The following is a 26,731-nucleotide window of genomic DNA, read 5'->3' on the forward strand; positions in this document are numbered from 1 at the left end:
ATATAAGTATATTATACCCATATAGATACAATGTTATAGAAACATATAGATACATGAATTTACTTTTAAAATATGAATTTACTTTAAAAATTTATTTAGTTTTAATTGGAAGATAATTGCTTTACAGTACTGTGTTGGTTTCTGCCACCCATCAACATGAATCAGCCAGAGGTATACATATATCCCCTCTGTCTTGAACCTCTCCCACCTCGCATCCCGTCCCACCCTCTAGGTGGTCACAGACATATGACTTTAAATATATATGTGTATATGTACCAGAGACGATGCAGTCTGTTCAAATGCTCATAAAACCTTCTTTTAAAAGTCCGTCATCTGCAAGGCAAGGGATAACTTTATCATTGCTGCAGAATCAATGATAGCTGTGAATTTCCTATGCTTCCAGTTCCCAGGTTGGGATTCATGTGTGTATTTATACTCTCATTATTTATTGGTGTATGGTACGGGGTGGGAGGATAGATAACTCAGCTTCCAGTTCATATGTACAAGGAATCACATTCATCCATGCTTCATGCCAAACAGTTATATATTACCCAGAAAGCCTAGACTTTTATTTAAATGCAGTAAATGAATGGAATTCTGTATTGTCTTTCTTTTTTTAACTTAATTTTTTTTCTTTTGAACATTTCTTGCTCTTTTTTTAATTAAATGATAATTTCTTTAAAAAAAGAAATTAACAATAAAAAACAAAAAACAAGTATCTATGAAATGCTTAATACCTTTTTCTGACATGTTATGAAATTAAAAGTCATGACAGAGTTTATGTAATGTCTATGTCATAGCAAGTTGATTAGATAATACAAATACATTATTTATCAGCACACATTAGGCATGTGTGCTCAGTTGTGTCCAACTCTGTGAACACATGGACTATAGCCAGCCAGGCTCCTCTGTCCATGGAATTTTCCAGACAGGATACTGGAGTGGGTTGCCATTTCCTTCTCCAGGAATCTTCCTGACCCAGGAATCAAACCCACATCTCTTGTGCCTCCTGTATTGGCAGGTAGACTCTTAACTAGCTGAGCCACCAGGGAAGCCCAGCATACATTAAAGATAGATGCATTAAGGAAAATAGAACTCACTTTCATTGAGCTCATGATTTTTTGTTTGTTTGCTTTTGCTATTACTTATTTTTTTAACTGAAGTACAGTCATTTTACAATGTTGTGTTCATTTCTGCTATACGATGAAGTAAATCTGCTATACCTACACATATGTCCCCTCCCTCTTGTACCTTCCTCCACCCCACCCCCATCCCACCCATCTAGGTCATCACAGAGCCCTGAGCTGAGCCACCTGTGCTTTATGGCAGATTCCCATTAGCTATCTGTTTTACACATGGTAGTGTATATATGTCAAGGAACAAAACTGGAGTTCTACAGAGTGAAGAGTCTCTACAGAGTGAAGAAAGTCAGAAAGAAAAAACAAATATTGTATCTTAACACATACATGAGAAATCTAGAAGATTAGTAGAGATGAGCTCATTATTTCTGTCAAGCAGGCTAAGTGATGTATGGAAACTATCAAATTTAATGTAGAGAATTTTCCTTGCTTGGATTTTGTTTTAAAAAAATATGGTTTGCAAAATGGTACATTATTTGCTTACAGTAAGTTTAGCTTATTGCAAGAAAGATGATCTAGAATAAGTGCTAGTGCTGGTTTCCTATGTAATCCAACTCATGTCATAAACAGGCCACTGTTTAAGAAAAGAATTAACAGGTGAAGGGTATAAACTTTACTTAGGAGATGAATATGGAATTGAGAAAGTAGCACTGACATACATACACTGTACTGTGTGAAACAGATAGCTAGTGGGAGGCTGCTATATATTAATAACACAGGGAGTCCAGACTGGCACTCTGTGACCACCTGGAGGGGTGGGATGGGAGGAAGGGGAGGGAGGGGATGGACGGCTATTATAATATACCACGATATATGGTCACGGAGCACCAGTCTGGGCTACCTGTGTTTAATATATAGCAGCTTCCCACTAGCTATCTGTTCTATACAGGATAATGCCAATGCTACTTTCTCAGTTCTTATTCATCTCCTAAATAAAAGTTTGTACCCTTTACTAATTATATATATATACACACACACACACATATATAATGATATTATATTATTGTATTTCATTAATTATATAGTTAAATATATATAATTATGGCTGATTCACAGCAGAAACTAACACAGTTTTCCTCCAATTAAAAAATAAATAAAAGGATGAATAAGGTCTGAAATTCTAATGTAAAACGTAGTGACTATAGTTGATAAGACTGTATTGTATAATTGAAATGTGACAAGAGCGTAGGATTTAAATGTTCATACTGAAAAGAGAAATGAAATGATAGATGTGTCATTTAACTAGGTGGGGGAATCCTTTCACAGTATATATACGTGTCAAATCACTACAAGACACACTGTACCCTGGAGAAGGAAATGGCAATCCACTTCAGTATACTTGCCTGGGGAATCCCATGGACAGAGGAGCCTGGCGGGCTACAGTCCATAGCATCACAAAGAGTCAGACACAACTAAAGCAACTTAGGACATAAATTCCTGGCTAAGGATGTTTTCAGCTTCCTTCATTTTAGTCATTCAAAGCATCTTACCACCTTAACTTCTCTGTTGGCTATAAGTTGCTTCCTCCCTCTGACTGTCACAAAGCACTAGCCTGAAGTGTTTTTTTTTTTCCTTCCTTTTCAGAGTTTGTTATTTCTATCTCCTTTATGTTATGAAAAGTCTCTGTCTGATTCATGGTTAAGTGATAGACATTGTTATTCTCAAAATTTTCATTAAAACTGTGTATAAATCTCTTAAAAAAAGACACACTGTAAATACCTAACAATTTTATATGTCAAGTATGCATCAATAAAGCTGAAATTAAAAACAAAATAAATAAACAAAGGAGCTAGGCAGCTTACAAAAGAATAAACGCTAATAACAAACATTTTTTTTTGAGAGTTCTACCTCACTAATTATTTGAGAAATTCAAATTCAAAACAGCAGTGAGGTGGGATTGCTCTGTTGATTTGGCTGGCAAAGCTTTTTGATTAAATAGTAATACTCCAAGTAGGCTATGGGATGGTGAAAAAACTTTTCATATATGGCTGATGGAGACATAGTCCTTCTCTAAAGAACTTGGAAACATGTATCACAACTCTTAACATTAACAATTCAACTTCTAGGTATTTATACTTAAGAAAAGTGTAAAGACTTATTGTAGTAAAAAATTATTTAACATCAATATTTAACAGTAGAGGGGAATTAATCAATTATGATTCAGCTATAGCATGCAATCCTTTCTGCTTGTGCTCAGTTGCTCCATCATGTCCAACTCTTTGCGACTTCAAGAACTGTAGCCCACCAGGCTCCTCTGTTCATGAAAATGCCAGGCAAGATTACTGAAACAGGTTGCCATTTCCTACTCCAGGGGATCTTCCCAACTAGGGGTCAAACCTGAGTCTCTTGCATCTCTTGCATTGGCAGATGGATTCTTTACCACTAGCGCCACCTGAGAAGCCCATAGTATGCAATACTCTGCCACAATTTAAAAACATGTTTAAAAAATGTATGTTGTTGTGGGGAAATGTTCATAATAAGTTGCTGAAAAAAAGCAAGCTACAAAATAGTGTGTCCAGTGTGATTCTATGTTTGTGGAAAGAACTTTGTGCTGAATATTCCATTTACTTTTTCCCTCTTACTTGTGACAAACAGACAAATTTATATACATCCTCAGTTTAGCATTGGCTGGAGATTGTTTGCACAATAGATTAAGTTGGCATTTGACTTTTTAATTTTCAATAAGGCTTTTGGGTTCATGCAGGGGCTGCTGGATTTTGAGTCACCTGAGGATTTGGAGATGGACCCAAGTCATCTAGAAGGAGGTTCAGCTAAGGTACTGGAAATTAAATATTATTTTATTTACTAACTGCTAATGAAGTGAATGTTAGTCGCTCAGTCGTGTCTGTTTGCGACCCCCATGGACTATAGCCTTCCAGGCTCCTCTGTCCATAGAATTCTCCAGGCAAGAATACTGGAGTGGGTTGCATTCCCTCCTCCAGGGCATCTTCCCGAACTGGGAGTCGAACCCTGGTCTCCCACAATGTAGGCATATTCTTTATGGTCTGAGCTACCAGGGAAGCTAATGGCGTTTGTCTATACATGGAAGGACTTATGGTAATTTTGTTTTCTTAGTGTATGATCTTTATTGTGTAAATTTTCTAAAATAATATTCACCTCATAATTCATAGTCAGGAAAAAAAAACAAAAAAACTAAAGACAATTTCAAAGTGGGGATTTGTAATAGCAAAAGTGGTAATATACTTTCTTTCTTCTACATAAAAATGTTTCACAGGAATACAAAAGTAAGTGAAAGTGTGAAATGCATATGTAAAAGCCTGGAAGTAAATATAATAAAATTCCATGTACTGGCTATTGTAAATAGTGCTGTAATGAACACTGGGTTACATGTGTCCTTTTCAATTATGGTTTTTTTTAATGGTATATGCCCAGTAGTGGGATTGTTGGGTCATATGGTAGTTTTATTCCTAATTTTTTAAGGAATCTCCATACTGTTCTCCATAGTGGATGTATCAATTTGGATTCCTGCCAAAAGCAGTGGGATGGGGTGTGAGGGAGGTTCAACAGGGAGGGGACATATGTATACCTATGGCTGATTCATGTTGATGGATAGCAGAAACCAGCACAATACTGTAAAGTAATTATCCTCCAATTAAAAATAAAACAAAATAAAAAAACAAAACCCTACAGTTGTTTTCATGATTTATATTTACTTCTTTGTACTCCTTAGTAAATCTATATACATTATGCCTTATTCCCTTCCAAATGTGTGTGTGTGTGTGTGTGTGTGTGTGTGTGAATTCTAAGACAACCAAGTTTCTCTTAGAAGAAGTGATGGTCACACAGTATGGGAAGAAACTTGTGGCTTGCAACTGGTTTTTTGTTTGTTTGTTTATTTTTCCCCTAGGATGAAATTCTGATATAAAAAGAAAAACATGAGGCATATGTCTCAAGGAGTAGTCATTTCCATGCCCTCCCTGGTCAAAAGGTGTTGTGGGGATGGCTTAAGATTAAAAGAAGCTCAAGGGATAGGTAATACTTTTATAGCCTGGAGCAAGTAGAGCTAGCCTGGGTTTCAGTAAAGTGTCTGCCCATAATGCAGGAGACCCAGGTTCGATCCCTGGGTTGGGAAGATCCCCTGGAGAAGGAAATGGCAACCCACTGCAGTACTCTTCCCTAGAAAATTCCATGGATGGAGGAGCCTGGTGGGCTACAGTCCATGGGGTCGCAAAGAATTGGACATGACTGAGCGACTTCACTTCTCTTCTTTTCACAGCTATTTGTAAGGCTTCCCCAGACAGCCATTTTGCTTTTTTGCATTTCTTTTCCATGGGGATGGTCTTGATGCCTGTCTCCTGTACAATGTCATGAACCTCATTGCATAGTTCATCAGGCACTCTATCTATGCAAAGATGGGCTCGATAAAGGACAGAAATGGTATGGACCTAACAGAAGTAGAAGATATTAAGAAGAGATGGCAAGAATACAGAGAAGAACTGTACAAAAAAGATCTTCATGACCCGGATAATCACAATGGTGTGATCACTCATCTAGAGCCAGACATCCTGGAATATGAAGTCAAGTGGGCCTTAGAAAACATCACTACGAACAAAGCTAGTGGAGGTGAAGGAATTCCAGTTGAGCTATTTCAAATCCTGAAAGATGATGCTGTGAAAGTGCTGCACTCAATATGCCAGCAAATTTGGAAAACTCAGCAGTGGCCACAGGACTGGAAAAGGTCAGTTTTCATTCCAATCCCAAAAAAAGGCAATGCCAAAGAATGCTCAAACTACTGCACAATTATACTCATCTCACACACTAGCAAAGTAATGCTCAAAATTCTCCAAGCCAGGCTTCAGTAATACATGAACCATGAACTTCCTGATGTTCAAGCTGGTTTTAGAAGGGGCAGAGGAACCAGAGATCAAATTGCCAACATCCGCTGGATCATGGAAAAAGCAAGAGTGTTCCATAGAAACATCTACTTCTGCTTTATTGACTATGCCAAAGCCTTTGACTGTGTGGATCACAATAAACTGTGGATAATTCTTCAAGAGATGGGAATACCAGACCACCTGACCTGCCTCTTGAGAAATCTGTATGCAGGTCAGGAAGCAACAGTTAGAACTGGACATGGAACAACAGACTGGTTGCAAATAGGAAAAGGAGTACATCAAGGCTGTATATTGTCACCATGCTTATTTAATTTCTATACAGAGTACATCATGAGAAACGCTGGGCTGGAAGAAACACAAGCTGGAATCAAGATTGCCGGGAGAAATATCAATAACCTCAGATATGCAGATGACACCACCCTTATGGCAGAAAGTGAAGAAGAACTAAAAAGCCTCTTGATGAAAGTGAAAGAGGAGAGTGAAAAAGTTGGCTTAAAGCTCAATATTCAGAAAATGAAGATCATGGCATCCAGTCCCATCACTTCATGGGAAATAGATGGGAAAACAGTGGAAACAGTGTCAGACTTTATTATGCGGGGCTCCAAAATCACTGCAGATGGTGATTGCAGCCATGAAATTAAAAGACACTTACTCCTTGGAAGAAAAGTTATGACCAACCTAGATAGCATATTGAAAAGCAGAGACATTATTTTGCCAACTAAGGTCCATCTAGTCAAGGCTATGGTTTTTCCAGTAGTCATGTATGGATGTGAGAGTTGGACTGTGAAGAAGGCTGAGCGCCGAAGAATTGATGCTTTTGAACTGTGGTGGTGGAAAAGACTCTTGAGAGTCTCCTTGGACTGCAAGGAGATCCAACCTGTCCATTCTAAAGGAGATCAACCCTGGGATTTCTTTGGAAGGAATGATGCTAAAGCTGAAACTCCAGTACTTTGGCCACCTCATGCGAAGAGTTGACTCATTGGAAAAGACTCTGATGCTGGGAGGGATTGGGGGCAGGAGAAGAAGGGGACAACAGAGGATGAGATGGCTGGATGGCATCACTGACTCGATGGACGTGAATCTGAGTGAACTCCAGGAGTTGGTGATGGACAAGGAGGCCTGGCATGCTGCGATTCATGAGGTTGCAAAGAGTTGGACATGACTGAGCGACTGAACTGAACTGAACTGAGCGACTTCACTTTCACTTTCAATAATGTCAGTAAGAATTTAAAGAGGTTTAGTAATGTTTGTAAGAGTCCTTTATTGACTATGCCAAAGCCTTTGACTGTGTGGATCACAACAAACTGTAGAAAATTCTGAAATAGATGGGAATACCAGACCACCTGACCTGCCTCTTGAGAAACCTATATGCAGGTCAGGAAGCAACAGTTAGAACTGGACATGGAACAACAGACTGGTTCCAAACGGGAAAAGGAGTACATCAAAGCCGTATATTGTCACCCTGCTTATTTAACTTAATGCAGAGTATGTTATGAGAAATACTGGGCTGGAAGAAGCACAGCTGGAATCAAGATTGCTGGGAGAAATATCAATAACCTCACATATGCAGATGATACCACCCTTATGGCAGAAAGTGAAGAGGAACTAAAAAGCCTCTTGATGAAAGTGAAAGAGGAGAGTGAAAAACATTCCTAAAATGAAGATCATGGCATCTGGTCCCATCACTTCATGGGAAATAGATGGGGAAACAGTGACAGACTTTATTTTGGGGGGCTCCAAAATCACTGCAGATGGTGATTGCAGCCATGAAATTAACTTTCCTTGGAAGGAAAGTTATAACTAACCTAAAACAGCATATTGAAAAGCAGAGACACTACTTTGCCAACAAAGGTCAGTCTAGTCAAGGCTATGGTTTTTCCTGTGGTCATGTATGGATGTGAGAGTTGGACTGTGAAGAAAGCTGAGCACCGAAGATTTGATGCTTTTGAACTGTAGTGTTCGAGAAGACTTGTGAGAGTCCCTTGGACTGCAAGGAGATCCAACCAGTCCATTCTAAAGGAGATCAGTCCTGGGTTTCATTAAAAGGACTGATGTTGAAGCTGAAACTCCAATATTTTGGCCACCTCATGTGAAGAGTTGACTCATTGGAAAAGACTCTGATGCTGGGAGGGATTGGGGGCAGGAGGAGAAGGGGACGACAGAGGATGAGATGGCTGTATGGCATCACCAACTCAATGGACGTGAGTTTGAGTAAATTCCGGGAGATGGTGATGGACAAGGAGGCCTGGCATGCTGCAATTCGTGGGGTCACAAAGAGTCGGACGTGACTGAGCAACTGAACTGGAACTGGAAGAGTCCTACATCACACAAAACTAGCCCCACAGCATGCATGTGGGAGGAGGGTTAGTGGGAAGGAGAGAGACTAGGAGCCATCGAATCTCTGAAAGTAAGTTGAGTTTCAAATGTTTAGTAAAGAGGGAGATGCCTGGTGTAAGGACTTTTAATCCTTTGTTAATGACATGATAAATTCAGGTGAGAGTCTGTTGTTTTTCACCAGGACCTGGAGCGTATTTACCATGAGTGAGAAAGTAAGAATCCATGGCTTGTTGCTCAGTGGAGGCAGCATGCTCCACTCCATTCATCAGCCCTGTCATTCATATCTCTGATTCAAAGATGCTAATCTTCAGTGTTTAAGCAGAGATTAAAAAAACACACAAACCTTTGCTTATGTCATACAGGAGAGGACAAGAAGAAGCGGGCTTTACGTGGGGAGCAGCAAAGAGCCCTCTAGTCTTCGTTGTGGAAATTGTTGTGGTTTTTAAAAATAGACAAAAGCAAAGCCTTTCTGTTTCTGTTTACCAGAAAACAGATAAATATGCTGTCCCCTGCTAGGTAGCAGGGGAATAAAATACAGAGATATTAAGCAAAAGACTTTCAAACTGAAACAACCATCCCTAACATGTCCTAAGTGTCACAATAGTAATCATTGGAACGTTCGTTGGTCTCTTAAATTAGCTTTTTCCCCTTAATTCTGAGTCTTCATGCTGTTTGGAAGGTACAGATCACATTGGCTTACCTCTTTGACATCTTTAATGGTGACAGAAAATGGGGAGATTCAGTGTGGCAAATGCCGCCATTGTGGTGTTTACATGTAAATCATTAGTAAACCTCCACATGGTAGCCTATTCTTTGCCTCTATACAGATATCTTCCTCTGGAATGGTTTTAAGTATGGTTTTATCTGTAGGAAAAGACTATCACATTAAATACGGGAATATGATACTCAAGCTGTACTTTTCAATTGGCCCTGAGGGATAGGGGAGTAAACGGGAGAGCAGCCTTTTTAAAGCACTGCAGTTTTCATGCTTTACAAAAGCTCAGGATATCTCTTAAATATCCAGAATATGATGTCCATGATTTTATGAACTTCATTTTTCATTATATAGTGTGCAGAAAATGTAGTCAGTGATTTTGCTTGTGTGTGTTTGTGAGAGAGAGAGAGAGAGACAGAGAGAGAGATAGTTAAACCAGCAAACATCCTTAGCCACCTTTGGAAGCAAGGAAACAGGTTGATATACCTACCTTCTCAGTCACTTCCTGCTGGCTGGATCCACAGCTCCTTATCTCTGTCCTGTTTTCTTTCTTTACTTGGTAGATGGTTTACCTTTTGATTTCCAACAAGGCATTTGGTTTCCACAGAACGGGCCAAAGAGGACCAAGGACTCAGCCTTCTTAGCCAACCTACAACAGGCTTTGGCCATGATGGAGGATTTGATCAAGTCCTGTGAGTTGGCCATGGACCTGGCAGCAGTCACTGGATGTCCGGTATGTTCTGTAGCAAGTGTTGGGACTTTTAAACCAAAGGTAGACACAATCCTACAAAGGTAGGAGGTACTGTGGCAAAGTTAGAGAACTGATCAGTGGGGAAGGAATTTGACTCTGGGCAAAGTGACTTAAATTGGTCAGCACACATGTGCTATGGGATTCCAAGCAGCACCTCTGCATTTTTAGGAATCTTGGGTTGTGGTTCTTGGAGTCCCAAATGTTGAAACTGATCCACACTCTGGAAAAAGCAGGAACTCAAGGATCAGAGCATATTGGGCAGGAGAAAGTGCTAAAGGAGTTATTTATTTTCTCACTCATGGCACTATTAAAATATCAAGAGATTTTCCTTCTTTAGCTTTATTTTCTCTGTGAAAATTACTTTGAAAATGGAACCTGAGTGAACATCTAACTTCATTTTACATCACAGATCCAAGATGAGGTCCAACGAGCATATATTGTATATTCCTTAATCCATGTGCTTAAAGAAAAATACCAAAAGAGGGAGTGCTGGGGACTGGGTCCTCTCAGCTCTGGCATTAGAGTTAATCCCAAGCAGGCCAGACCCAGGCATGCTAGGCAAACCGTCCTCTAAGACTGTGTGATCTCACTGGGGCTGGGGCATAATTAATATACAGCTGGTTTTGCTGTGAAGTACTCTAAATTTTGACTCAGATTTATTTGCTGTCATTGTCATAACAAATTACCACAAGCATGGCAGCTTAGAATAGCACAAATTTATTATCTTATAGTTCTATAGGTCAGAAGTAGAACATAGTCTCACCAGGCTAAAATCAAGGTGTCTGCCTTCCTTTCTGGAGGCTTCTGGAGAGAATATTTCACTGCCTTTTCCAGTTAACAAGGGCCACCCACATTCCTCCACTCATGGTATCTTTCTCCATCTTTAATACCAGAAACAGTGAGTTGAGTTCTTCTCACTTCACATCACTCAGACCATCTCTTCTATTTCTCTTCCCTATTGGAGTATAATTGTTTCACAATGTGTGTTAGTTTCTGCTGTATAGCAAAGTGAAATTAGCTATATGTATACATGTTGGTTAGTTGCTAAGTCGTGTCTGACTCTTTTGCAACCTCATGGACTGTAACCCACCAGGCTCCTCTGTTAATGGGATTTCCCAGGTAAGAATACTGGAGTGGGTTGCCATTTCCTTTTCCAGGGGATCTTCTTGACCCAGAGATCGAACCGGTGTCTCCTGCTTGGCAGGATTCTTTACCACTGAACCACCCAGGAAGCCCATACATACACATATATCCCCTTTGTGGTGTTTCCTTCCTTTTTAGGTTACTACAGGGCATTGAGTAGAGTTCCCTGAGCTGTACAGTAGGTTCTCATTAGTTATCTATTTTATAAATAGTATCAACAGTGTATATGTGTCAATCACAATCTCCCAATTCCTCCCCCCCTTTCCCCTTGCTGTCCATACATTTATTTTCTACGTCTGTGTCTCTATCTGCTTTGCAAACAAGATCATCTATATTTCTTCCACTTTTAAGGACTCTTGTGATTACACTGGGCCTAACCGGTTAATCTATGATAACCTCCATATCTCAAATTCAGCCAATTAACAATCTTAATTCATTTGTCATGTAACTTAACATAGTCTCAGTCTCCAGGGATTAGGACACAGGCATCTTTGGGAGGCTATTATTCTGCCTCTCATATGGGGATCAAGTATTCAAAGAATTATATTTCAGATACTTTCCTTCTCTTTTTTTCCCTTTCATTTTTACCTGGATTTAAAATTCTATTTATTGAGGTCTGGATAGATGAAATGACCCTTTTATTTCTTTCCTTGTCAGAAATCAAAGCAAGCAAATTAATTAGGGCCAAAAAATATTCCTGTAATTTTTTATTTCCCTCCCTCCTGGGTTTTCTCTGGCCAGCATCTCAGAAACGGCTACACTGGGTTTGCTGAGATCTGGGCAACGATGCTGTTACTGTCCCCTGGGACTCCAAAACACTCTCTGCTTACTACTGATACATGATTTAAGAGGGTATTCATGAACCATGCGGCGTGGGGCAGAGGGGATTGTTTTCTTGATAATGGTTTCCTTCTTTGGCTAAGGAAAGTCAAGAAAGCAACTTGTTTAATCGTTTGGAACATCTTTCTGTTCTTTTTATCTTTGAACACATGTCAGCTAACCATATTATATCCATTTTCCTGAATCAAAAGAATATCCTGAAACCTGTACTCAGGGCAGGAAACTCCCAGCTATTATTCTGAGTGTAAGTAACATACAAAGAGGAAGTTATGAGAAAAAAATGATTAAAATGTGAGTAACTAGCAATCTACTCTGATTTCACTCCAAACTGGTTTGCGAATAACATGAATGAGTTTACAGAATTTTAGAGATTTTTTAACACCAGTGCAAAGAACTTTTCTTCCCCATGTGTCCTCAGAACATACACTCTATGTTTTCTTTCTCACTAAGACTTTAACTTCCTTTATATCTAGTAATGTATCCTGACAATCTTATATAATCCTACTGAGTTATGGAAGAGCAGACATTGGATTTTTCAGCTTTCTGATTCAGGAACAGGTCCATGAAAAGAAGAGTTAACTCACCCCAATCATGTGGTGGTTATCAGCTAGGACTATTTCTTTGCTCTCTTTGCTTCCTATCCAGGGTGCCAACCTCTCAACATATTCTTCATCTGATTCTGTTTAGAGTTTACTAACAACTCAAGTACTATTAACTCAGATCTAGTGATTTTGAGATTCTTTGCATCAGCTTCATAGAATTTTATTACAAGATACTTACAGTCACGTGTTGTAGGGAGAGATAAATTCAGACCTTAACTTCTTAATTTATCTACTTGACATCCAATATTAATTTGGTTTTGTGAAGGAAAGAAATGGAAGTTTTGGGTGAGTTCATAATTCAGTTCAGTTCAGTTCAGTCACTCAGTCGTGTCCGACTCTTTGCGACCCCATGAATCATAGCACGCCAGGCCTCCCTGTCCATCACCAGCTCCCGGAGTTCACTCAGATTCACATCCATCGAGTCAGTGATGCCATCCAGCCATCTCATCCTCTGTCGAGTTCATAATTAAAACAACTAAAAAAATGCCCTTCTGATATTTACATTCTTTCCCTTTTGTGTACACTCAGTTTTTGGTTTAATTTAATCACAGAAGCTTAAAACAGTTTTTAAGAAAGTTTGTTTTGTGGAACATTGAGATGTCATTTACTTCTCTCTCCTTGCCAAAAAAAAATTGCCCCCTGTTTAATCCAATGCATAAAATATAGATGTATTTTGAGTTCTTTTAAATTCTGACTTGCCAGGAACAAGTTCCAAAGTTGAATAGTAACGGTTGAATGAAATATATTTATTTTCTGGAACAAATTTATTCAACAAAGGAATTCTTTTTATTACAAATTTACTGTGGGCCAGGGCCAGGTATTTTATTTTATATTTTAGCTCCTGCTCTCCTTGCCATAGTGTTGGCTGCAGAAATTAGGGTGAGTAAATAATCTTGATGACTCAGCAGAATTGCCTTGGGCTTCTCACAACACCTGTGTTAAAGGGTGATTGTGAGGAGTAAATGAGGATTAATTAATGTCAGATGGTCTCCTCCATATGAAAAACAATGGCCTAAAAAATCTAGTAAATGCTGCCATTTTCATGTGTGGACATTTTGTAAGTAAGACCTCTGATGTAAGAATTTCAAATGTGACATGAAATAATAAGGCACCCAGCACCATGCCTGGGTGGTGGTAGATGCTGAATATAGAACCCAGTGCTGACTTATTTGGGTTCTTAATCAGGCTGGAAAGGAAGGAATCCCTTTGCTTCTGGCAATTGTAATCACAGGCCCCTGTGTCCCACAGCTTCTGCTTTTCATTTCTGGATCAAACTTTGTGCTAATTCATTTATCCAGATGTTTCCTGCCTCTTTGCGCAAAAATACATAGCTCTATCCCTTTAGCTGTTGTTGCCAGGAGTGAAAACCTGACCACTGAAAAGAGGTCTCTTCCCTACATTCATACTCTCAGCCAAATTCTTCATTTGGTTGGTATGCACTGTGCTGTGCTGTGACAAATCGCTTCAGTCATGTCCAGCTCTTTGCAACGCCGTGGACTGTAGCCCATCAGGCTCCTTTGTCCGTGGGATTCTCCAGGCAAGAATACTGGAGTGGATTGCCATGTCCTACTCCAGGGGATCTTCCTGACCCAGAAATCAAACCTATGTCTCTCACATCGCCTGCATTGGCAGGCAAGTTCTTTACCCCTAGCGCCACCTGGGAAGCCCCTTGGTTGATAAAGTCACATTTTAAACTCTTACATCAGAGCTCTTACCTACAAAATGTCCACATATGAAAATGGTTCAGTTCAGTTCAGTCACTCAGTTGTGTCTGACTCTTTACGACCCCATGGACTGCAGCATGCCAGACTTCCCTGTCCATCACCAACTGCTGAAACTAGCTGAAACTCATGTCTATTTAGTGGTGATGCCATCCAACCATCTCATCGTCTGTCGTCCCCTTCTCCTCCTGCCCTCAATCTTTTCCGGCATCAGGGTCTTTTCAAATGAGTCAGCTCTTCGCATCAGGTGGCCAAAGTATTGGAGTTTCAGCTTCAACATCAGTCCTTCCAATGAACACTCAGGACTGATCTCCTTTAGGATGGACTGGTTGGATCTCCTTGCAGTCCAAGGGACTCTCAAGTCTTCTTTAACACCACAGTTCAAAAGCATCAATTCTTTGGCACTCAGCTTTGTTTCTAGTCCAACTCTCACATCCATACATTACTACTGGAAAAACCATAGCTTTGACTAGACGGACCTTTATCAACAAAGTAATGTCTCTACTTTTTAATATGCCATCTAGGTTTGTCATAGTTTTCTTCCAAGGAGCAAGCATCTTTTAATTTCATGGCTGCAGTCACCATCTGGAGTGATTTTGGAGCCCCCCAAAATAAAGTTTCTTACTGTTTCCATTGTTTCCCCATCCATTTGCCATGAAGTGATGGGACCAGATATCATGATCTTAGTTTCCCGAGTGTTGAGTTTTAAGCCAACTTTTTCACTTTCCTCTTCACTTTTATCAAGAGGCTCTTTAGTTCTTCTTCACTTTCTGCCATAAAGGTGGTATCATCTGCGTATCTGAGGTTATTGATATTTCTCCCAGCAATCTTAATTCCATTTTCTGCTTTATCCAGCCTGGCATTTCACATGATATACTCTGCATATAAGAAAATGGTAGCATTTACTAGATTATTTTGCCATCATTTTCCATATGGAGGAGACATCTGACATTTCATTAGCTTATTTGTTTGGGGGAGCCCCTGTGTTGTATCTCTGAGCTCACACCCATCAGATTCATCAACACACCAAAGTGGGTGTCACAGCATTACATCACTAGTAGAAAAATGTGTTGGGGCTATATTTATTTCCTAAAGCTGTCATAGCAAAACACCACAAATTGGGTGGCTGAAAAAAACACAAAAATTTTTTCTCTCACAGTTCTGCAGGCAAGAATGCCAAAATCAAGGTGTTGGTAGGCCCATGCTCCCTCTGAAGATTCTAGGAAAGAATTGTTCCTTGCTGGTCTTCTGACTTTGTTAACTTAGAGCTGCATCACTCCAGTTTCTGCCTGTTGTCCTGCCTTCTCTTGTGTGTGTCTCTGTTTTCTTTTCTTATAAAGACATCAGTCACTGGATTAGGGCCCACCCTTATCCAGTATGACCTCATTTTAACTAATGACATCTGCAAAGAACATATTTCCAAATAAAGTCACATTCTGAGATCCTGGGTGCGCATGAGTTTGGGGGGAAGTACTGTTCAAGACAGTTCAAGGTCATCACTGACCTTCCTCACATGGCTGAGCATTTAGTTTCGTGTCCCTCCAGGCCCTCACTAACTGTCAATAAATGATTCAATACTTTTGGGCACAAATGTCTACAAAAGTCGTGCATGTGGTCTCTGATCTTGGGACCAACTCTTGTCTGATTGGAAAGAAAGGATACATGTGGTTGAAAAGATGGCAACAGGTCATCCTTGGTCTTGTTCAGAGCAATCCCCCTACCCTCTTCCCTTTGGAAGCAGGGGGCCTCCACACAGGCATGCATCCATGATGGGTAATATATGGACACCCTGTCCTTCATCAGTGCTATACAGAGCCTATGCCCTCAGCCACCACAGAATGGGCCTCAAGCATTGAGATGTCTGATCCCATCACTAGTGTGGTCCTGAGAAAGTTGAAGCAAGATAACCTGAGTGATATGCAGCCCATCTCTTCCAAGTCATCCCCCAAAATACAGCAATTTCCTCTAGTAACTCCAGTGATGACAGGCTAACTGGAAAAGGCAACCATATTGCCTCAAGAAGAGTCAGAACAACGACAGGAAAGGGGTCATGGATGTGGGAACTCAACAATTCTAGGACACATAGCAACTCTAAGGCTTTGGCCTGGGAAATCAGCTGGGATTCTCACCAGTGTGCTCTACCTATACATGCCAGGTATGTCCTCTCTTCTCACTGCCCACTGACTGGTTTTCCCCTATCAGTCTCTTTTCCTCTTCCTCATAGTTTCTGGTGACTTACTTTCTCCATAACTCTTTTTCCTTATCATTTATTCCAGCTCCAGCCCTCTCATAACACATCTCACAGTTACAACTCCTGCTGCTTACTGCTTCCCCCTCAGATCTCCTCAGTTCTCACAGGGATCAGACTGGCCATCTGGCACATCTTTTTCACACCAGGCCTTTGTGGTCAGGGACTGGCCCATCTCTGGATTCACATCCTTTGTTCAATCACAACCATGGCTGTGGGAGGGATGAGAAGTATAGAAGTTGTAAAGAACAAAAACGTTGCTGCCAAGGGTGGCCTCTTCAGCCTCTACAGTCCATGCCTTGGCAGATACCTTAGTTAACATCACCCACCCTCTGCAGGTCATCAGAGAGTATAACCGGGTTTATTTCCTGCTTCCCCATTCTTCTGGCCTCTTTTAGAATTGCTTTTAAAAGCTGTGATGGTAAAAGGAATCCAGATTGGAAAAGAAGTAAAACTCTCATTGTTTGTAGATGACATGATCCTCTACATAGAAAACCCTAAAGATACCACCAGAAAATTACTAGAGTTAATCAATAAATGTAGTAAAGTTGAAGGATATAAAATTAATGCACAGAAATCCCTTGCATTCCTATATACTATCCACCCAGTCCATTCTAAAGGAGATCAGCCCTGGGATTTCTTTGGAAGGAATGCTGCTGGGGCTGAAACTCCAGTACTTTGGCCACCTCATACGAAGAGTCGACTCATTGGAAAAGACTCTGATGCTGGGAGGGATTGGGGGCAGGAGGAGAAGGGGACGACAGAGGATGAGATGGCTGGATGGCATCACTGACTTGATGGACACGAGTCTGAGTGAACTCCGGGAGTTGATGATGGACAGGGAGGCCTGGCGTGCTGCGATTCATGGGGTTGCAAAGAGTCAGACACGACTGAGTGACTGAACTGAACTGAACTGAACTGAACAATAGAAAAACAGAAAGAGATATTGAGGAAACAATCCTATCCACCATTGCAACAAAAAGAATAAAATACTTAGGAATAAATTTACTTAAAGAAACAAAAGACTTGTGAATAGAAAACTATAAAATGCTGATGAAAGAAATCAAAGAGGACACAAATAGATGGAGAAATATACCATGTTCATGGATTAGAAGAATCAACATAGTGAAAATAAGTATACTACCCAAAGGAATCTATAGATTCAATGCAATCCCTATCAAGCTACCAATGGTATTTTTCATAGAACTAGAACAAACAGTCTCATGATTTGTACGGGAATACAAAAAAACTTGAATAGCCAAAGCAATCTTGAGGAACTATGATGGAACTAGAGGAATCAACCTGTCCGACTTCAGACTATACTACATAGCTACAGTCATTAAGACAGTATAGTATTGGCCCAGAGACAGAAATATAGATCAATGGAACCAAATAGAAAGTCCAGAGTTAAATCCACACACCTATGGACCTTATCTTTGACAAAGATGGCAAAAATATATAATGGAGAAAAGACAGTCTGTTTAACAAATGGTGCTGGGAAAACTGGTCAACCACATGTAAAAAAAATGAAACTAGAACACTTTCTAACACCATACACAAAAACAAACTCAAAATGGATTAAAGATCTAAATATAAGACCAGAAACTATAAAACTCTTAGAGGAAAACAGAGGCAGAACACTCTCTGACATTAATCACAGCAAGATCCCTTGTGACCCACCTCCCAGGGTAATGGAAATAAAAACAAAAATAAACAAATGATACATAATTAAACTTAAAATCTTTTCACAACAAAGGAAACTATCAGTTCAGTTCAGTTCATTCGCTCAGTCGTGTCTGACTCTTTGCGACGCCATGAACCGCAGCACGCCAGGCCTCCCTGTCCATCACCATCTCCCGGAATTTACTCAAACTCACATCCATCGAGTTGGTGATGCCATACAGCCATCTCATCCTCTGTCATCCCCTTCTCCTCCTGCCCTCAATCTTTCCCAGCATCAGAGTCTTTTCAAATGAGTCAGCTCTTTGCATCAGGTGGCCAAAGTATTGCAGCTTCAGCTTCAACATCAGTCCTATAAACACCCAGGACTGGTCTCCTTTAGGATGGACTGGTTGGATCTCCTTTCAGTCCAAGGGACTCTCAAGAGTCTTCTCCAACACCACAGTTCAAAAGCATCAGTTCTTCAGTGCTCAGCTTTCTTTATAGTCCAACTCTCACATCCATACATGACCACTGGAAAAACCATAGCCTTGACTAGATGGACCTTTTTTGGCAAAGTAATGTCTCTGCTTTTTAATATGCTATCTAGATTAATCATAACTTTCCATCCAAGGAGTAAGCATCTTTTAATTTCAAGGCAAATTGGAAGTGGTCAAACAGGAGATGACAAAAGTGAACATCGACATTTTAGGAATCAGTGAACTCAAATGGACTGGGATGGGTGAATTGAACTCAGATGACCATTATATCTACTACTGTGGGCAAGAATCCCTTAGAAGAAATGGAGTAGCCATCATAGTCAACAAAAGAGTCTGAAATGCAGTACTTGGATGCAATCCCAAAAATGACAGAATGATCTCTGTTCATTTCCAAGGCAAACCACTCAATATCACAGTAATCCAAGTCTATGCCCCAACGAGTAATGCTGAAGAAGCTCAAGTTGAATGGTTCTATGAAGACCTACAAGACCTTCTAGAACTAACACCCCAAAAAGATGTCCTTTTCATTATAGGGGACTGGAATGCAAAAGTAGGAAGTCAAGAAATACCAGGGCAAATTTAGCCTTGGAATACAGAATGAGGCAGGGCAAAGGCTAACAAAGTTTTGCCGAGAGAACACACTTGTCACAGTAAGCACCCTCTTCCAACAACGCAAGTGAAGACCTTACACACGGACATACCAGATGGTCAATACTGAAATCAGATTGATTATATTATTTGCAGCCAAAGATGGATAAGCTCCATAAAGTCAGCAAAAAAAAAAAAAAAATGACCGGGAGCTGACTGTGGCTCAGATCATGAACTCCTTATTGCCAGATTAAGATTTAATTGAAGAAAGTAGGAAAAACCACTAGACCATTCAGTTCTGACCTAAATCAAATCCCTTATGACTCTACAGTGGGAGTGAGAAATAAATTCAAGGGATTAGATCCGATAGAGTGCCTGAAGAACAGTGGATGGAGGCTCATTGTATAGGAGGCAGTGATCAAGACCATAGTGAGGAAAAGAAATGCAAAAAGGCCAAATGGTTGTCTGAGGGGGCCTTACAAATAGCTATGAAAAGAAGAGAAGTGAAAGGCAAAAGGAAAAAGGAAACATATACCGATTTGAATGCAGAGTTCCAAAGAATAGCAAGGAGAGATAAGAAAGCCTTCCTCAGAGATCAGTGCAAAGAAATAGAGGAAAACAATAGAATGGGAAAGACTGGAGATCTCTTCAAGAAAATTAGAGATACCAAGGGAATGTTTCATGCAAAGATGGGCACAATAAAGGACAGAAATGGTATGGACCTAACAGAAGCAGAGGATATTAACAAGAAGTGGCAAGAATACACAGAAGAACTATACAAAAAGATCTTCATGACCCAGATAATAACATGGTGTGATCACTCACCTAGAGCCAGACATCCAGGAATGTGAAGTCAAGTGGGCCTTAGGAAGCATCACTATGAACAAAGCTAGTGGAGGTGATGGAATTCCAGTTAAACTATTTCAAATCCTGAAAGATAATGCTGTGAAAGTGCTGCACTCAATATGCCAGCAAATATGCAAAACTCAGCAGTGGCCACAGGACTGGAAAAGGTCAGTTTTCATTCCAATCCCAAAGAAAGGCAATGCCAAAGAATGTTCAAACTACTGCACAATTGCACTCATCTCACATGCTAGTAAAGTAATGCTCAAAATTCTCCCAAGCCAGGCTTCAACAGTATGATAACTGTGAGCTTCCAGATGTTCAAACTGGATTTAGAAAAGTCAGAGGAACCAGACATCAAATTGCCAACATCCATTGAATCATCAAAAAAGCAAGAGAATTTCAGAGAAACATCTATTTCTGCTTTATTGACTATGCCACAGCCTTTGACTGTGTGGATCACAACAAACTGTGGAAAATTCTTCAAGAGATGGGAATACCAGACCACCTGACCTGCCTCCTGAGAAATCTGTATGCAGGTCAAGAAGCAACAGTTAGAACTGGACATGGAACAATAGACTGGTTCCTAATTGGGAAAGGAGTATGTCAAGGCTGTATATTGTCAAACTGTTTATTTAGCTTATATGCAGAGTACATCATGAGAAATGATAAACTGGATGAAGCACAAGCTGGAATCAAGATTGCTGGGAGAAATACCAATAACCTCAGATACGCAGGTGATACCACCCTTATGGCAGAAAGCGAAGAGAAACTGAAGAGTCTCTTGATGAAAGTGAAAGAAGAGAGTGAAAAAGTTGGCTTAAAACTCAACATTCAAAAAACGAAGATCATGGCATCTAGTCGCATAACTTCATGGCAAATAGATGGGGAAACAGTAACAGACTTTATTTTTCTGGGCTCCAAAATCACTGCAGATGGTGGCTGCAGCCATGAAATTAAAAGACGCTTGCTCCTTGAAAGAAAAGCTATGGCAAACCTAGACAGCATATTGAAAAGCAGAGACATTACTTCGCTGAAAAAGGTCCATCTAGTCAAAGCTGTGGTTTTTCCAGTAGTCATGTATGGATAAGAGAATTAGACTGTAAAGAAAGCTGAAGAAGAGAGTGCCGACGAATTGATGCTTTTGAACTGTGGTGCTGGAGAAGACTTTTGAGATTCCCTTGGACTGCACAGAGATCAAACCATTCAATCCTAAAGGAAATCAGTCTTGACTATTCATTGGAAGGACTGATGCTGTAGCTGAAACTCCAATACTTTGGCCACCGGATGCAAAGGACTGACTCACTCATTTGAAAAGACCTTGATGCTGGGAAAGATTGAAGGGGGAGGAGAAGGGGACGACAGAGGATGAGATGGTTGGATGGCATCAGCAACTCAATGGACATGAGTTTGAGGAAACTCTGGGAGTTGGCTATGGACAGGGAGGCCTGGTGTGCTGCAGTCCATGGGTCGCAAAGCGTCAGACACACTGAGCGACTGTACTGAAGTGAACGACGATCCTATATGCAAGGCAGCAAAAGAGACACAGATGTAAAACACAGACTTGAACTCTGTGGAAGAAGGTGAGGGTGGGATAATTTGAGAGAATAGCATTGAAACATGTATATTACCATATGTAAAACAGATGACCAGTGCAAGTCTGAAGCATAAAGCAGGGCACCCAAAGGTACTCTGGGGCAACCCAGAGGAATGAAGTGGGGAAGTAGGTGGGATTGGGTTTTAAGATGGGGGGACACATATTTACCCATAGCTGAGTCATGTCGATGTATGACAAGTGCCATCACAATATTGTAAAGTAATTAGCATCCCATTAAAATAAATTAATTTTAAAACAAAAAGCTGTGCCGGCACTTCCCTGGTGGTCCAGTGGGTAGGGCTCTGCACTCCCAGTGCAGGGAGTCCAGGTTCAGTGTGGTGGGCTCAGCATTTGATGCAGTGATCCTTTATGAAGACCCATGGGAGAAATTTCTTCCATGTCTTATTAACAAGTTGATGTGCTTTTCCTGAACAACTGGTTTGGGTAAGTCTTCAGATATAATGAATTGTATAGCTCTCCATATTTCCTTGTGTACTGCCTGCTAGATCAGAGCCTAGTCTGCAGCAAGTTCACATGGCTTTATTGTCTGTGTTTTATGTACATCTTCTTCATCTTATTGTTTTAAGCTCTATTTTTTTCTTCGCCCTAATCTCCTTGGTTATTTTCTGTCTGCCTATTTTACACAGAAAATATATATTTTATAAGAACTGGACATGGGACAACAGACTGGTTCCAAATCGGGAAAGGAGTATGTGAAGGCTGCTTATTTAACTTACATGCAGAGTACATCATGAGAAATGCTGGGCTGGATAAAGCACAAGCTGGAATCAAGATTTCTGGGAGAAATATCAATAACCTCAGATGTACAGATGATACCTACCACTCTTATGGCAGAAAGTGAAGAAGAACTAAAGAGCCTCTTGATGAAAGTGAAAGAGGAGAGTGAAAAAGTTGGCTTAAAGCTCAACATTCAGCAAGCTAAGATCATGGCATCTGGTCCTATCACTTCATGGCAAATAGATGGGGAAACAATGGAAACAGTGAGAAACTTTATTTTGGGAGGCTCCAAAATCACTATAGATGGTGACTGCAGCCATGAAATTAAAAGATACTTACTCCTTGGACGGAAAGTTGTGACCAACCTAGGCAGCATATTAAAAAGAAGAGTCATTACTTTGCTGACAAACGTCCATCTAGTCAAAACTATGGTTTTCCCAGTAGTCATGTATGGATGTGAGAGTTGGACTATAAACAAAACTGAGTGCCGAAGCATTGATGCTTTTGAACTATGGTGTTGGAGAAGACTCTTGAAAGTCCCTTGGACTGCAAGGAGATCAAACCGTCCATCCTAAAGGAAATCAGTCCTGAATATTCATTGGAAGGACTGATGCTGAAGCTGAAACTCCAATACTTTGGCCACCTGATGTGAAGAACTGACTCATTTGAAAAGACCCTGATGCTGGGAGGGATTGGGGGAAGGAGGAGAAGGGGATGACAGAGGATGAGATGCTTGGATGGCATCACTGACTCATGACATGGTCATGAATTTGAGTAAACTCCGGGAGTTGGTGATGGACAGGGAGGCCTGGCATGCTGCAGTCCACGGGATTGCAGAGTCAGACACAACTGAGCAACTGAACTGATCTAATTTTTGAAATGAGATGGAGTATAAATCAATTTTTCAATAGAAACTACTGAATACAGTTGTTCCTGTGGCAGATATTAAACACCTTCTTTTGCCAGCCTTGACTAAACATATTTCCTGCACTATGTATGTCTGAGTAATATAAATTAAATGGTTATAAAAGAAGACACCATTCACTGAGGGCTGGAGTGGTTGCATTTAAATGGGTGCAGGAAGTATGTGGATAGAGTGAGTAACTTCTCACAGATCCTGATGAACCCATCACCCACCTGTCTTAGTTTGCAGTCAAGCTGAGTTTGTGCAACCTGCAATAGGAACATGATGCTTTTAGGAGAGAAGGCCTTGAAACTGGGGTTCTTACTTCTCAGTGAGGACTTCACTCACCACATTTACTGCATGTAAATTTTATAAAGGAAAAAGAGAAAAACAGTACTGAAATTATGACACACACCATAAAAATGATTCGAATTTATTGCCTTGAGCTTTTTATTTTAGACTTTCAGATATACAGTCATTTTAAAAAGGTATTTACAGTTCAATATACATAATTTTTTTAATGCCTATTAATGGTACACGAGTTGTTGTTGTTCAGTCGCTAAGTCAGACACGACCTCTTTATGACCTCATGGACTGCGGCACACCAGCCTTCCCTGTCCTTCACTATCTCCCGAAATTTGCTCAAACTCTTGTCCATTGACTTAGTGATGCCATCCAAGCATCTCATCCTCTGTCATCCCCTTCTCTTGCTCTCAATCTTTCCCAGCATCAGGGTCTTTTCCATTGATTCAGCTCTTTGCATCACGTGGCCAGCCAAAGTATTGGAGCTTCAGCTTTAGCACCAGTCCTTCCAATGAAAGTTTGGAGTTGATTTCCTTTAGGATTGACCGGTTTGATCCCCTTGCTGTCCAAGGAACTCTCAAGAGTCTTTTCCAATACCACAGTTCAAAAGCATCAATTCCTCAGCACTCAGCCTTCTTTATGGTCCCACTCTCACATCCATCCATGACTACTGGAGAAACCATAGCTTGACTATGATGTGTCTGCTTTTTAATACACTGTCTAGGTTTGTCATAGCTATTCTTCCAATGAGCAAGCATCTTTGAATTTCATGGCTGCAGTCACTGTCTGCATTGATTTTGGAGGCCAAGAAAATGAATCTGACACTGTTTCCACATTTTCCCCATCTATTTGCGATGAAATGATAGGACCGGATGCCATGATCTTCATTTTTTGAATGTTGAATTTTAAGTCAGCTTTTTCACTCTCCTCTTTCACCTTCATCAAGAGGCTCTTTAGTTCCTCTTCATTTTCTGCCATTAAAGTGGCATATCTGAGGTTACTGATATTTCTCCTAGCAATCTTGATTCCAGCTTGTGATTCATCCAGCCCAGCATTTCACGTGATGTACTCTGCATTTAAGAGTACATAATGTACATTATATCTAATAATAACTTTTAAATTGAGAGGATTTATCTTAGTTAGATATAAAACAGGGAAATATCCCTGTCCTGGTCTGATTCAAATAATTTTTTTCTTTTGGTGTTTTGATTCAGGGAAATAAATTCTTGATTATCTACTTTAATGATATAGTTTTTTATAAATACCACATTTCTAGCTCATTACACTCCACTACTTTTAGAGAGAGCTCAGAGAAGGCAGAATCACCTCATTTGGACTTTCAGACAGACATTTGAGGGTGGAAGGAGAAGCATCATAGTGAGTGTGTGCCTTAGAACCAAAAAGATTAGACCAAAAACAAACAAAAAAATTGTCATTTGGGATTAAGTTTACACTGTTCACTCACTATGAAAAATCCAGTTGTTGTTTAGTCAATAGGTTGTGTCCAACTCTTTTGCGACCCCACAGACTGTAGCCTGCCAGGCTTCTCTGCCCATGGAATTCTCCTGGCCAGAATACTGAAGTGGGTTGCCATTTCCTACTGCAGGAGGTTTTCCCGACTCAAGGATCGAACTTGAGTCTCCTGCATTGGCAGGCAGATTCTTTACCACTGAGCCACTGCTGCTGCTGCTGCTAAGTTGCTTCAGTCGTGTCTGACTCTGCGATCCCATAGAAGGCAGCCCACCAGTCTCCCCGGTCCCTGGGATTCTCCAGGCAAGAACACTGGAGTGGGTTGTCATTTCCTTCTCCAATGCGTGAAAGTGAAAAGTGAAAGTGAAGTCGCTCAGTCGTGTCCGACTCTTAGCGATCCCATGGACTGCAGCCCACCAGACTCTTCCATCAATGGGATTTTCCAGGCAAGAGTACTGGAGTGGGGTGCCATCGCCTTCTCCGACTGAGCCACTAGGGAATCCCAAAATGCAGAGTTGAATGTAATTACCATTTCCTTTACAATGTTATAAAGATTAGGTCATCCTAAGCTTTCTCTTTCAGAACAAATCTCATGTTCTTATGTTCTCATGTTGCTGAGGCAGATATTAAAATACATCTGAATTAGGATGGAACCCACAGATTACCAAAGATCTATACTGTAGCAAAGATACTGGCTCTCCCAAACATAATTAAAATATTAATATCTTGCCCTTATTAAGTAGTGTCATATCAAAAACAAAGAAAAGGAAGTGGAGTTCTGCTAGCTAAAAATTAATTATAAGATAAAAATATCAGAGTACCAATACCTTTAGTTCAAAGTACTTCTAACATGCTTTATGTTTATTACCTTATGCTGCTGCTGCTGCTAAGTTGCTTCAGTCATGTCCGACTCTTTGCAACCCCACAAACAGCAGCCCACTAGACTCCCCTGTCCCTGGGATTCTCAAGGCAAGAACCCTGGAGTGGGTTGCCATTTCCTTCTCCAGTGCATGAAAGTGAAAAGTGAAAGTGAAGTTGTTCTGTCGTGCCCGACTCTTAGCGACCCCATGGACTGCAGCCTACCAGGCTCCTCCATCCACGGGATTCTCCAGGCAAGAGTACTGGAGTGGGGTACCATTGCCTTCTCGATATTACCTTATACTGCTGCACTATTCCTTATTAACTGAATGACACCATGCTGATTGAAGCTCATAAAATTGTAGTTTTGGTAAGTGACAGATTAGCCTGACTGGCTCTTGTAAGATTGTAAACGTCAAATAAGCATGCTCTGCAATTTGACAGCTTCTTTTTTATCAAGTAATTTAACAACTCCTTTTTGTGTGTATCTGTGTTTCCCAAAGGATGATATTGGAAAATTTGGCAAGTTGTTGATGCATGGTTCTTTCAACGTTTGGACAGTTCACAAAGATCGTTATAAGATGAAGGATTTAATTCGATTCAAGCCCAGCCAGAGGCAAATCTATCTATTTGAACGGGGAATAGTGTTCTGTAAGATACAGATGGAGCCCAGTGACCAGGGCCTGTCCCCTCACTACAGCTTTAAGAAGTCTATGAAGGTAAAGGTGTCTTATTGCACTTGGGAGTCAGCACAACCCTGTGGAGAGAAATATTGTTATCTTTACTTTATAGATAAAGAAACTGAAGCTTAGAGAGGCGAGGTTAACTAATCAGATGGCACAAACAGAGCGAGAATCCACCCAGGTCTGATTCTAGAGTCAGGGCTTGTAATCAGTCACTAGATAGGCCCAGGGCTGGC

At 40.5% G+C, this 26,731-nt stretch overlaps 1 protein-coding gene across 1 annotated transcript in view; it reads left to right on the forward strand.

Moving 5' to 3' along the window:
• The window catches only part of MCF2L2 (MCF.2 cell line derived transforming sequence-like 2), a 280,616-nt gene that overhangs the window by 224,883 nt on the left and 29,002 nt on the right, over nt 1-26,731 (forward strand). Inside the window, exons 21-23 of the mRNA XM_018047459.1 lie at nt 3,844-3,915; nt 9,655-9,780; nt 26,316-26,531. Of these exons, the coding sequence (XP_017902948.1) occupies nt 3,844-3,915; nt 9,655-9,780; nt 26,316-26,531 (414 nt within the window). The remainder of the gene's footprint in view (nt 1-3,843; nt 3,916-9,654; nt 9,781-26,315; nt 26,532-26,731) is intronic.

This window comes from Capra hircus, chromosome 1 (assembly GCF_001704415.2).
Source record: "Capra hircus breed San Clemente chromosome 1, ASM170441v1, whole genome shotgun sequence".
NCBI lineage: Eukaryota > Metazoa > Chordata > Mammalia > Artiodactyla > Bovidae > Capra > Capra hircus.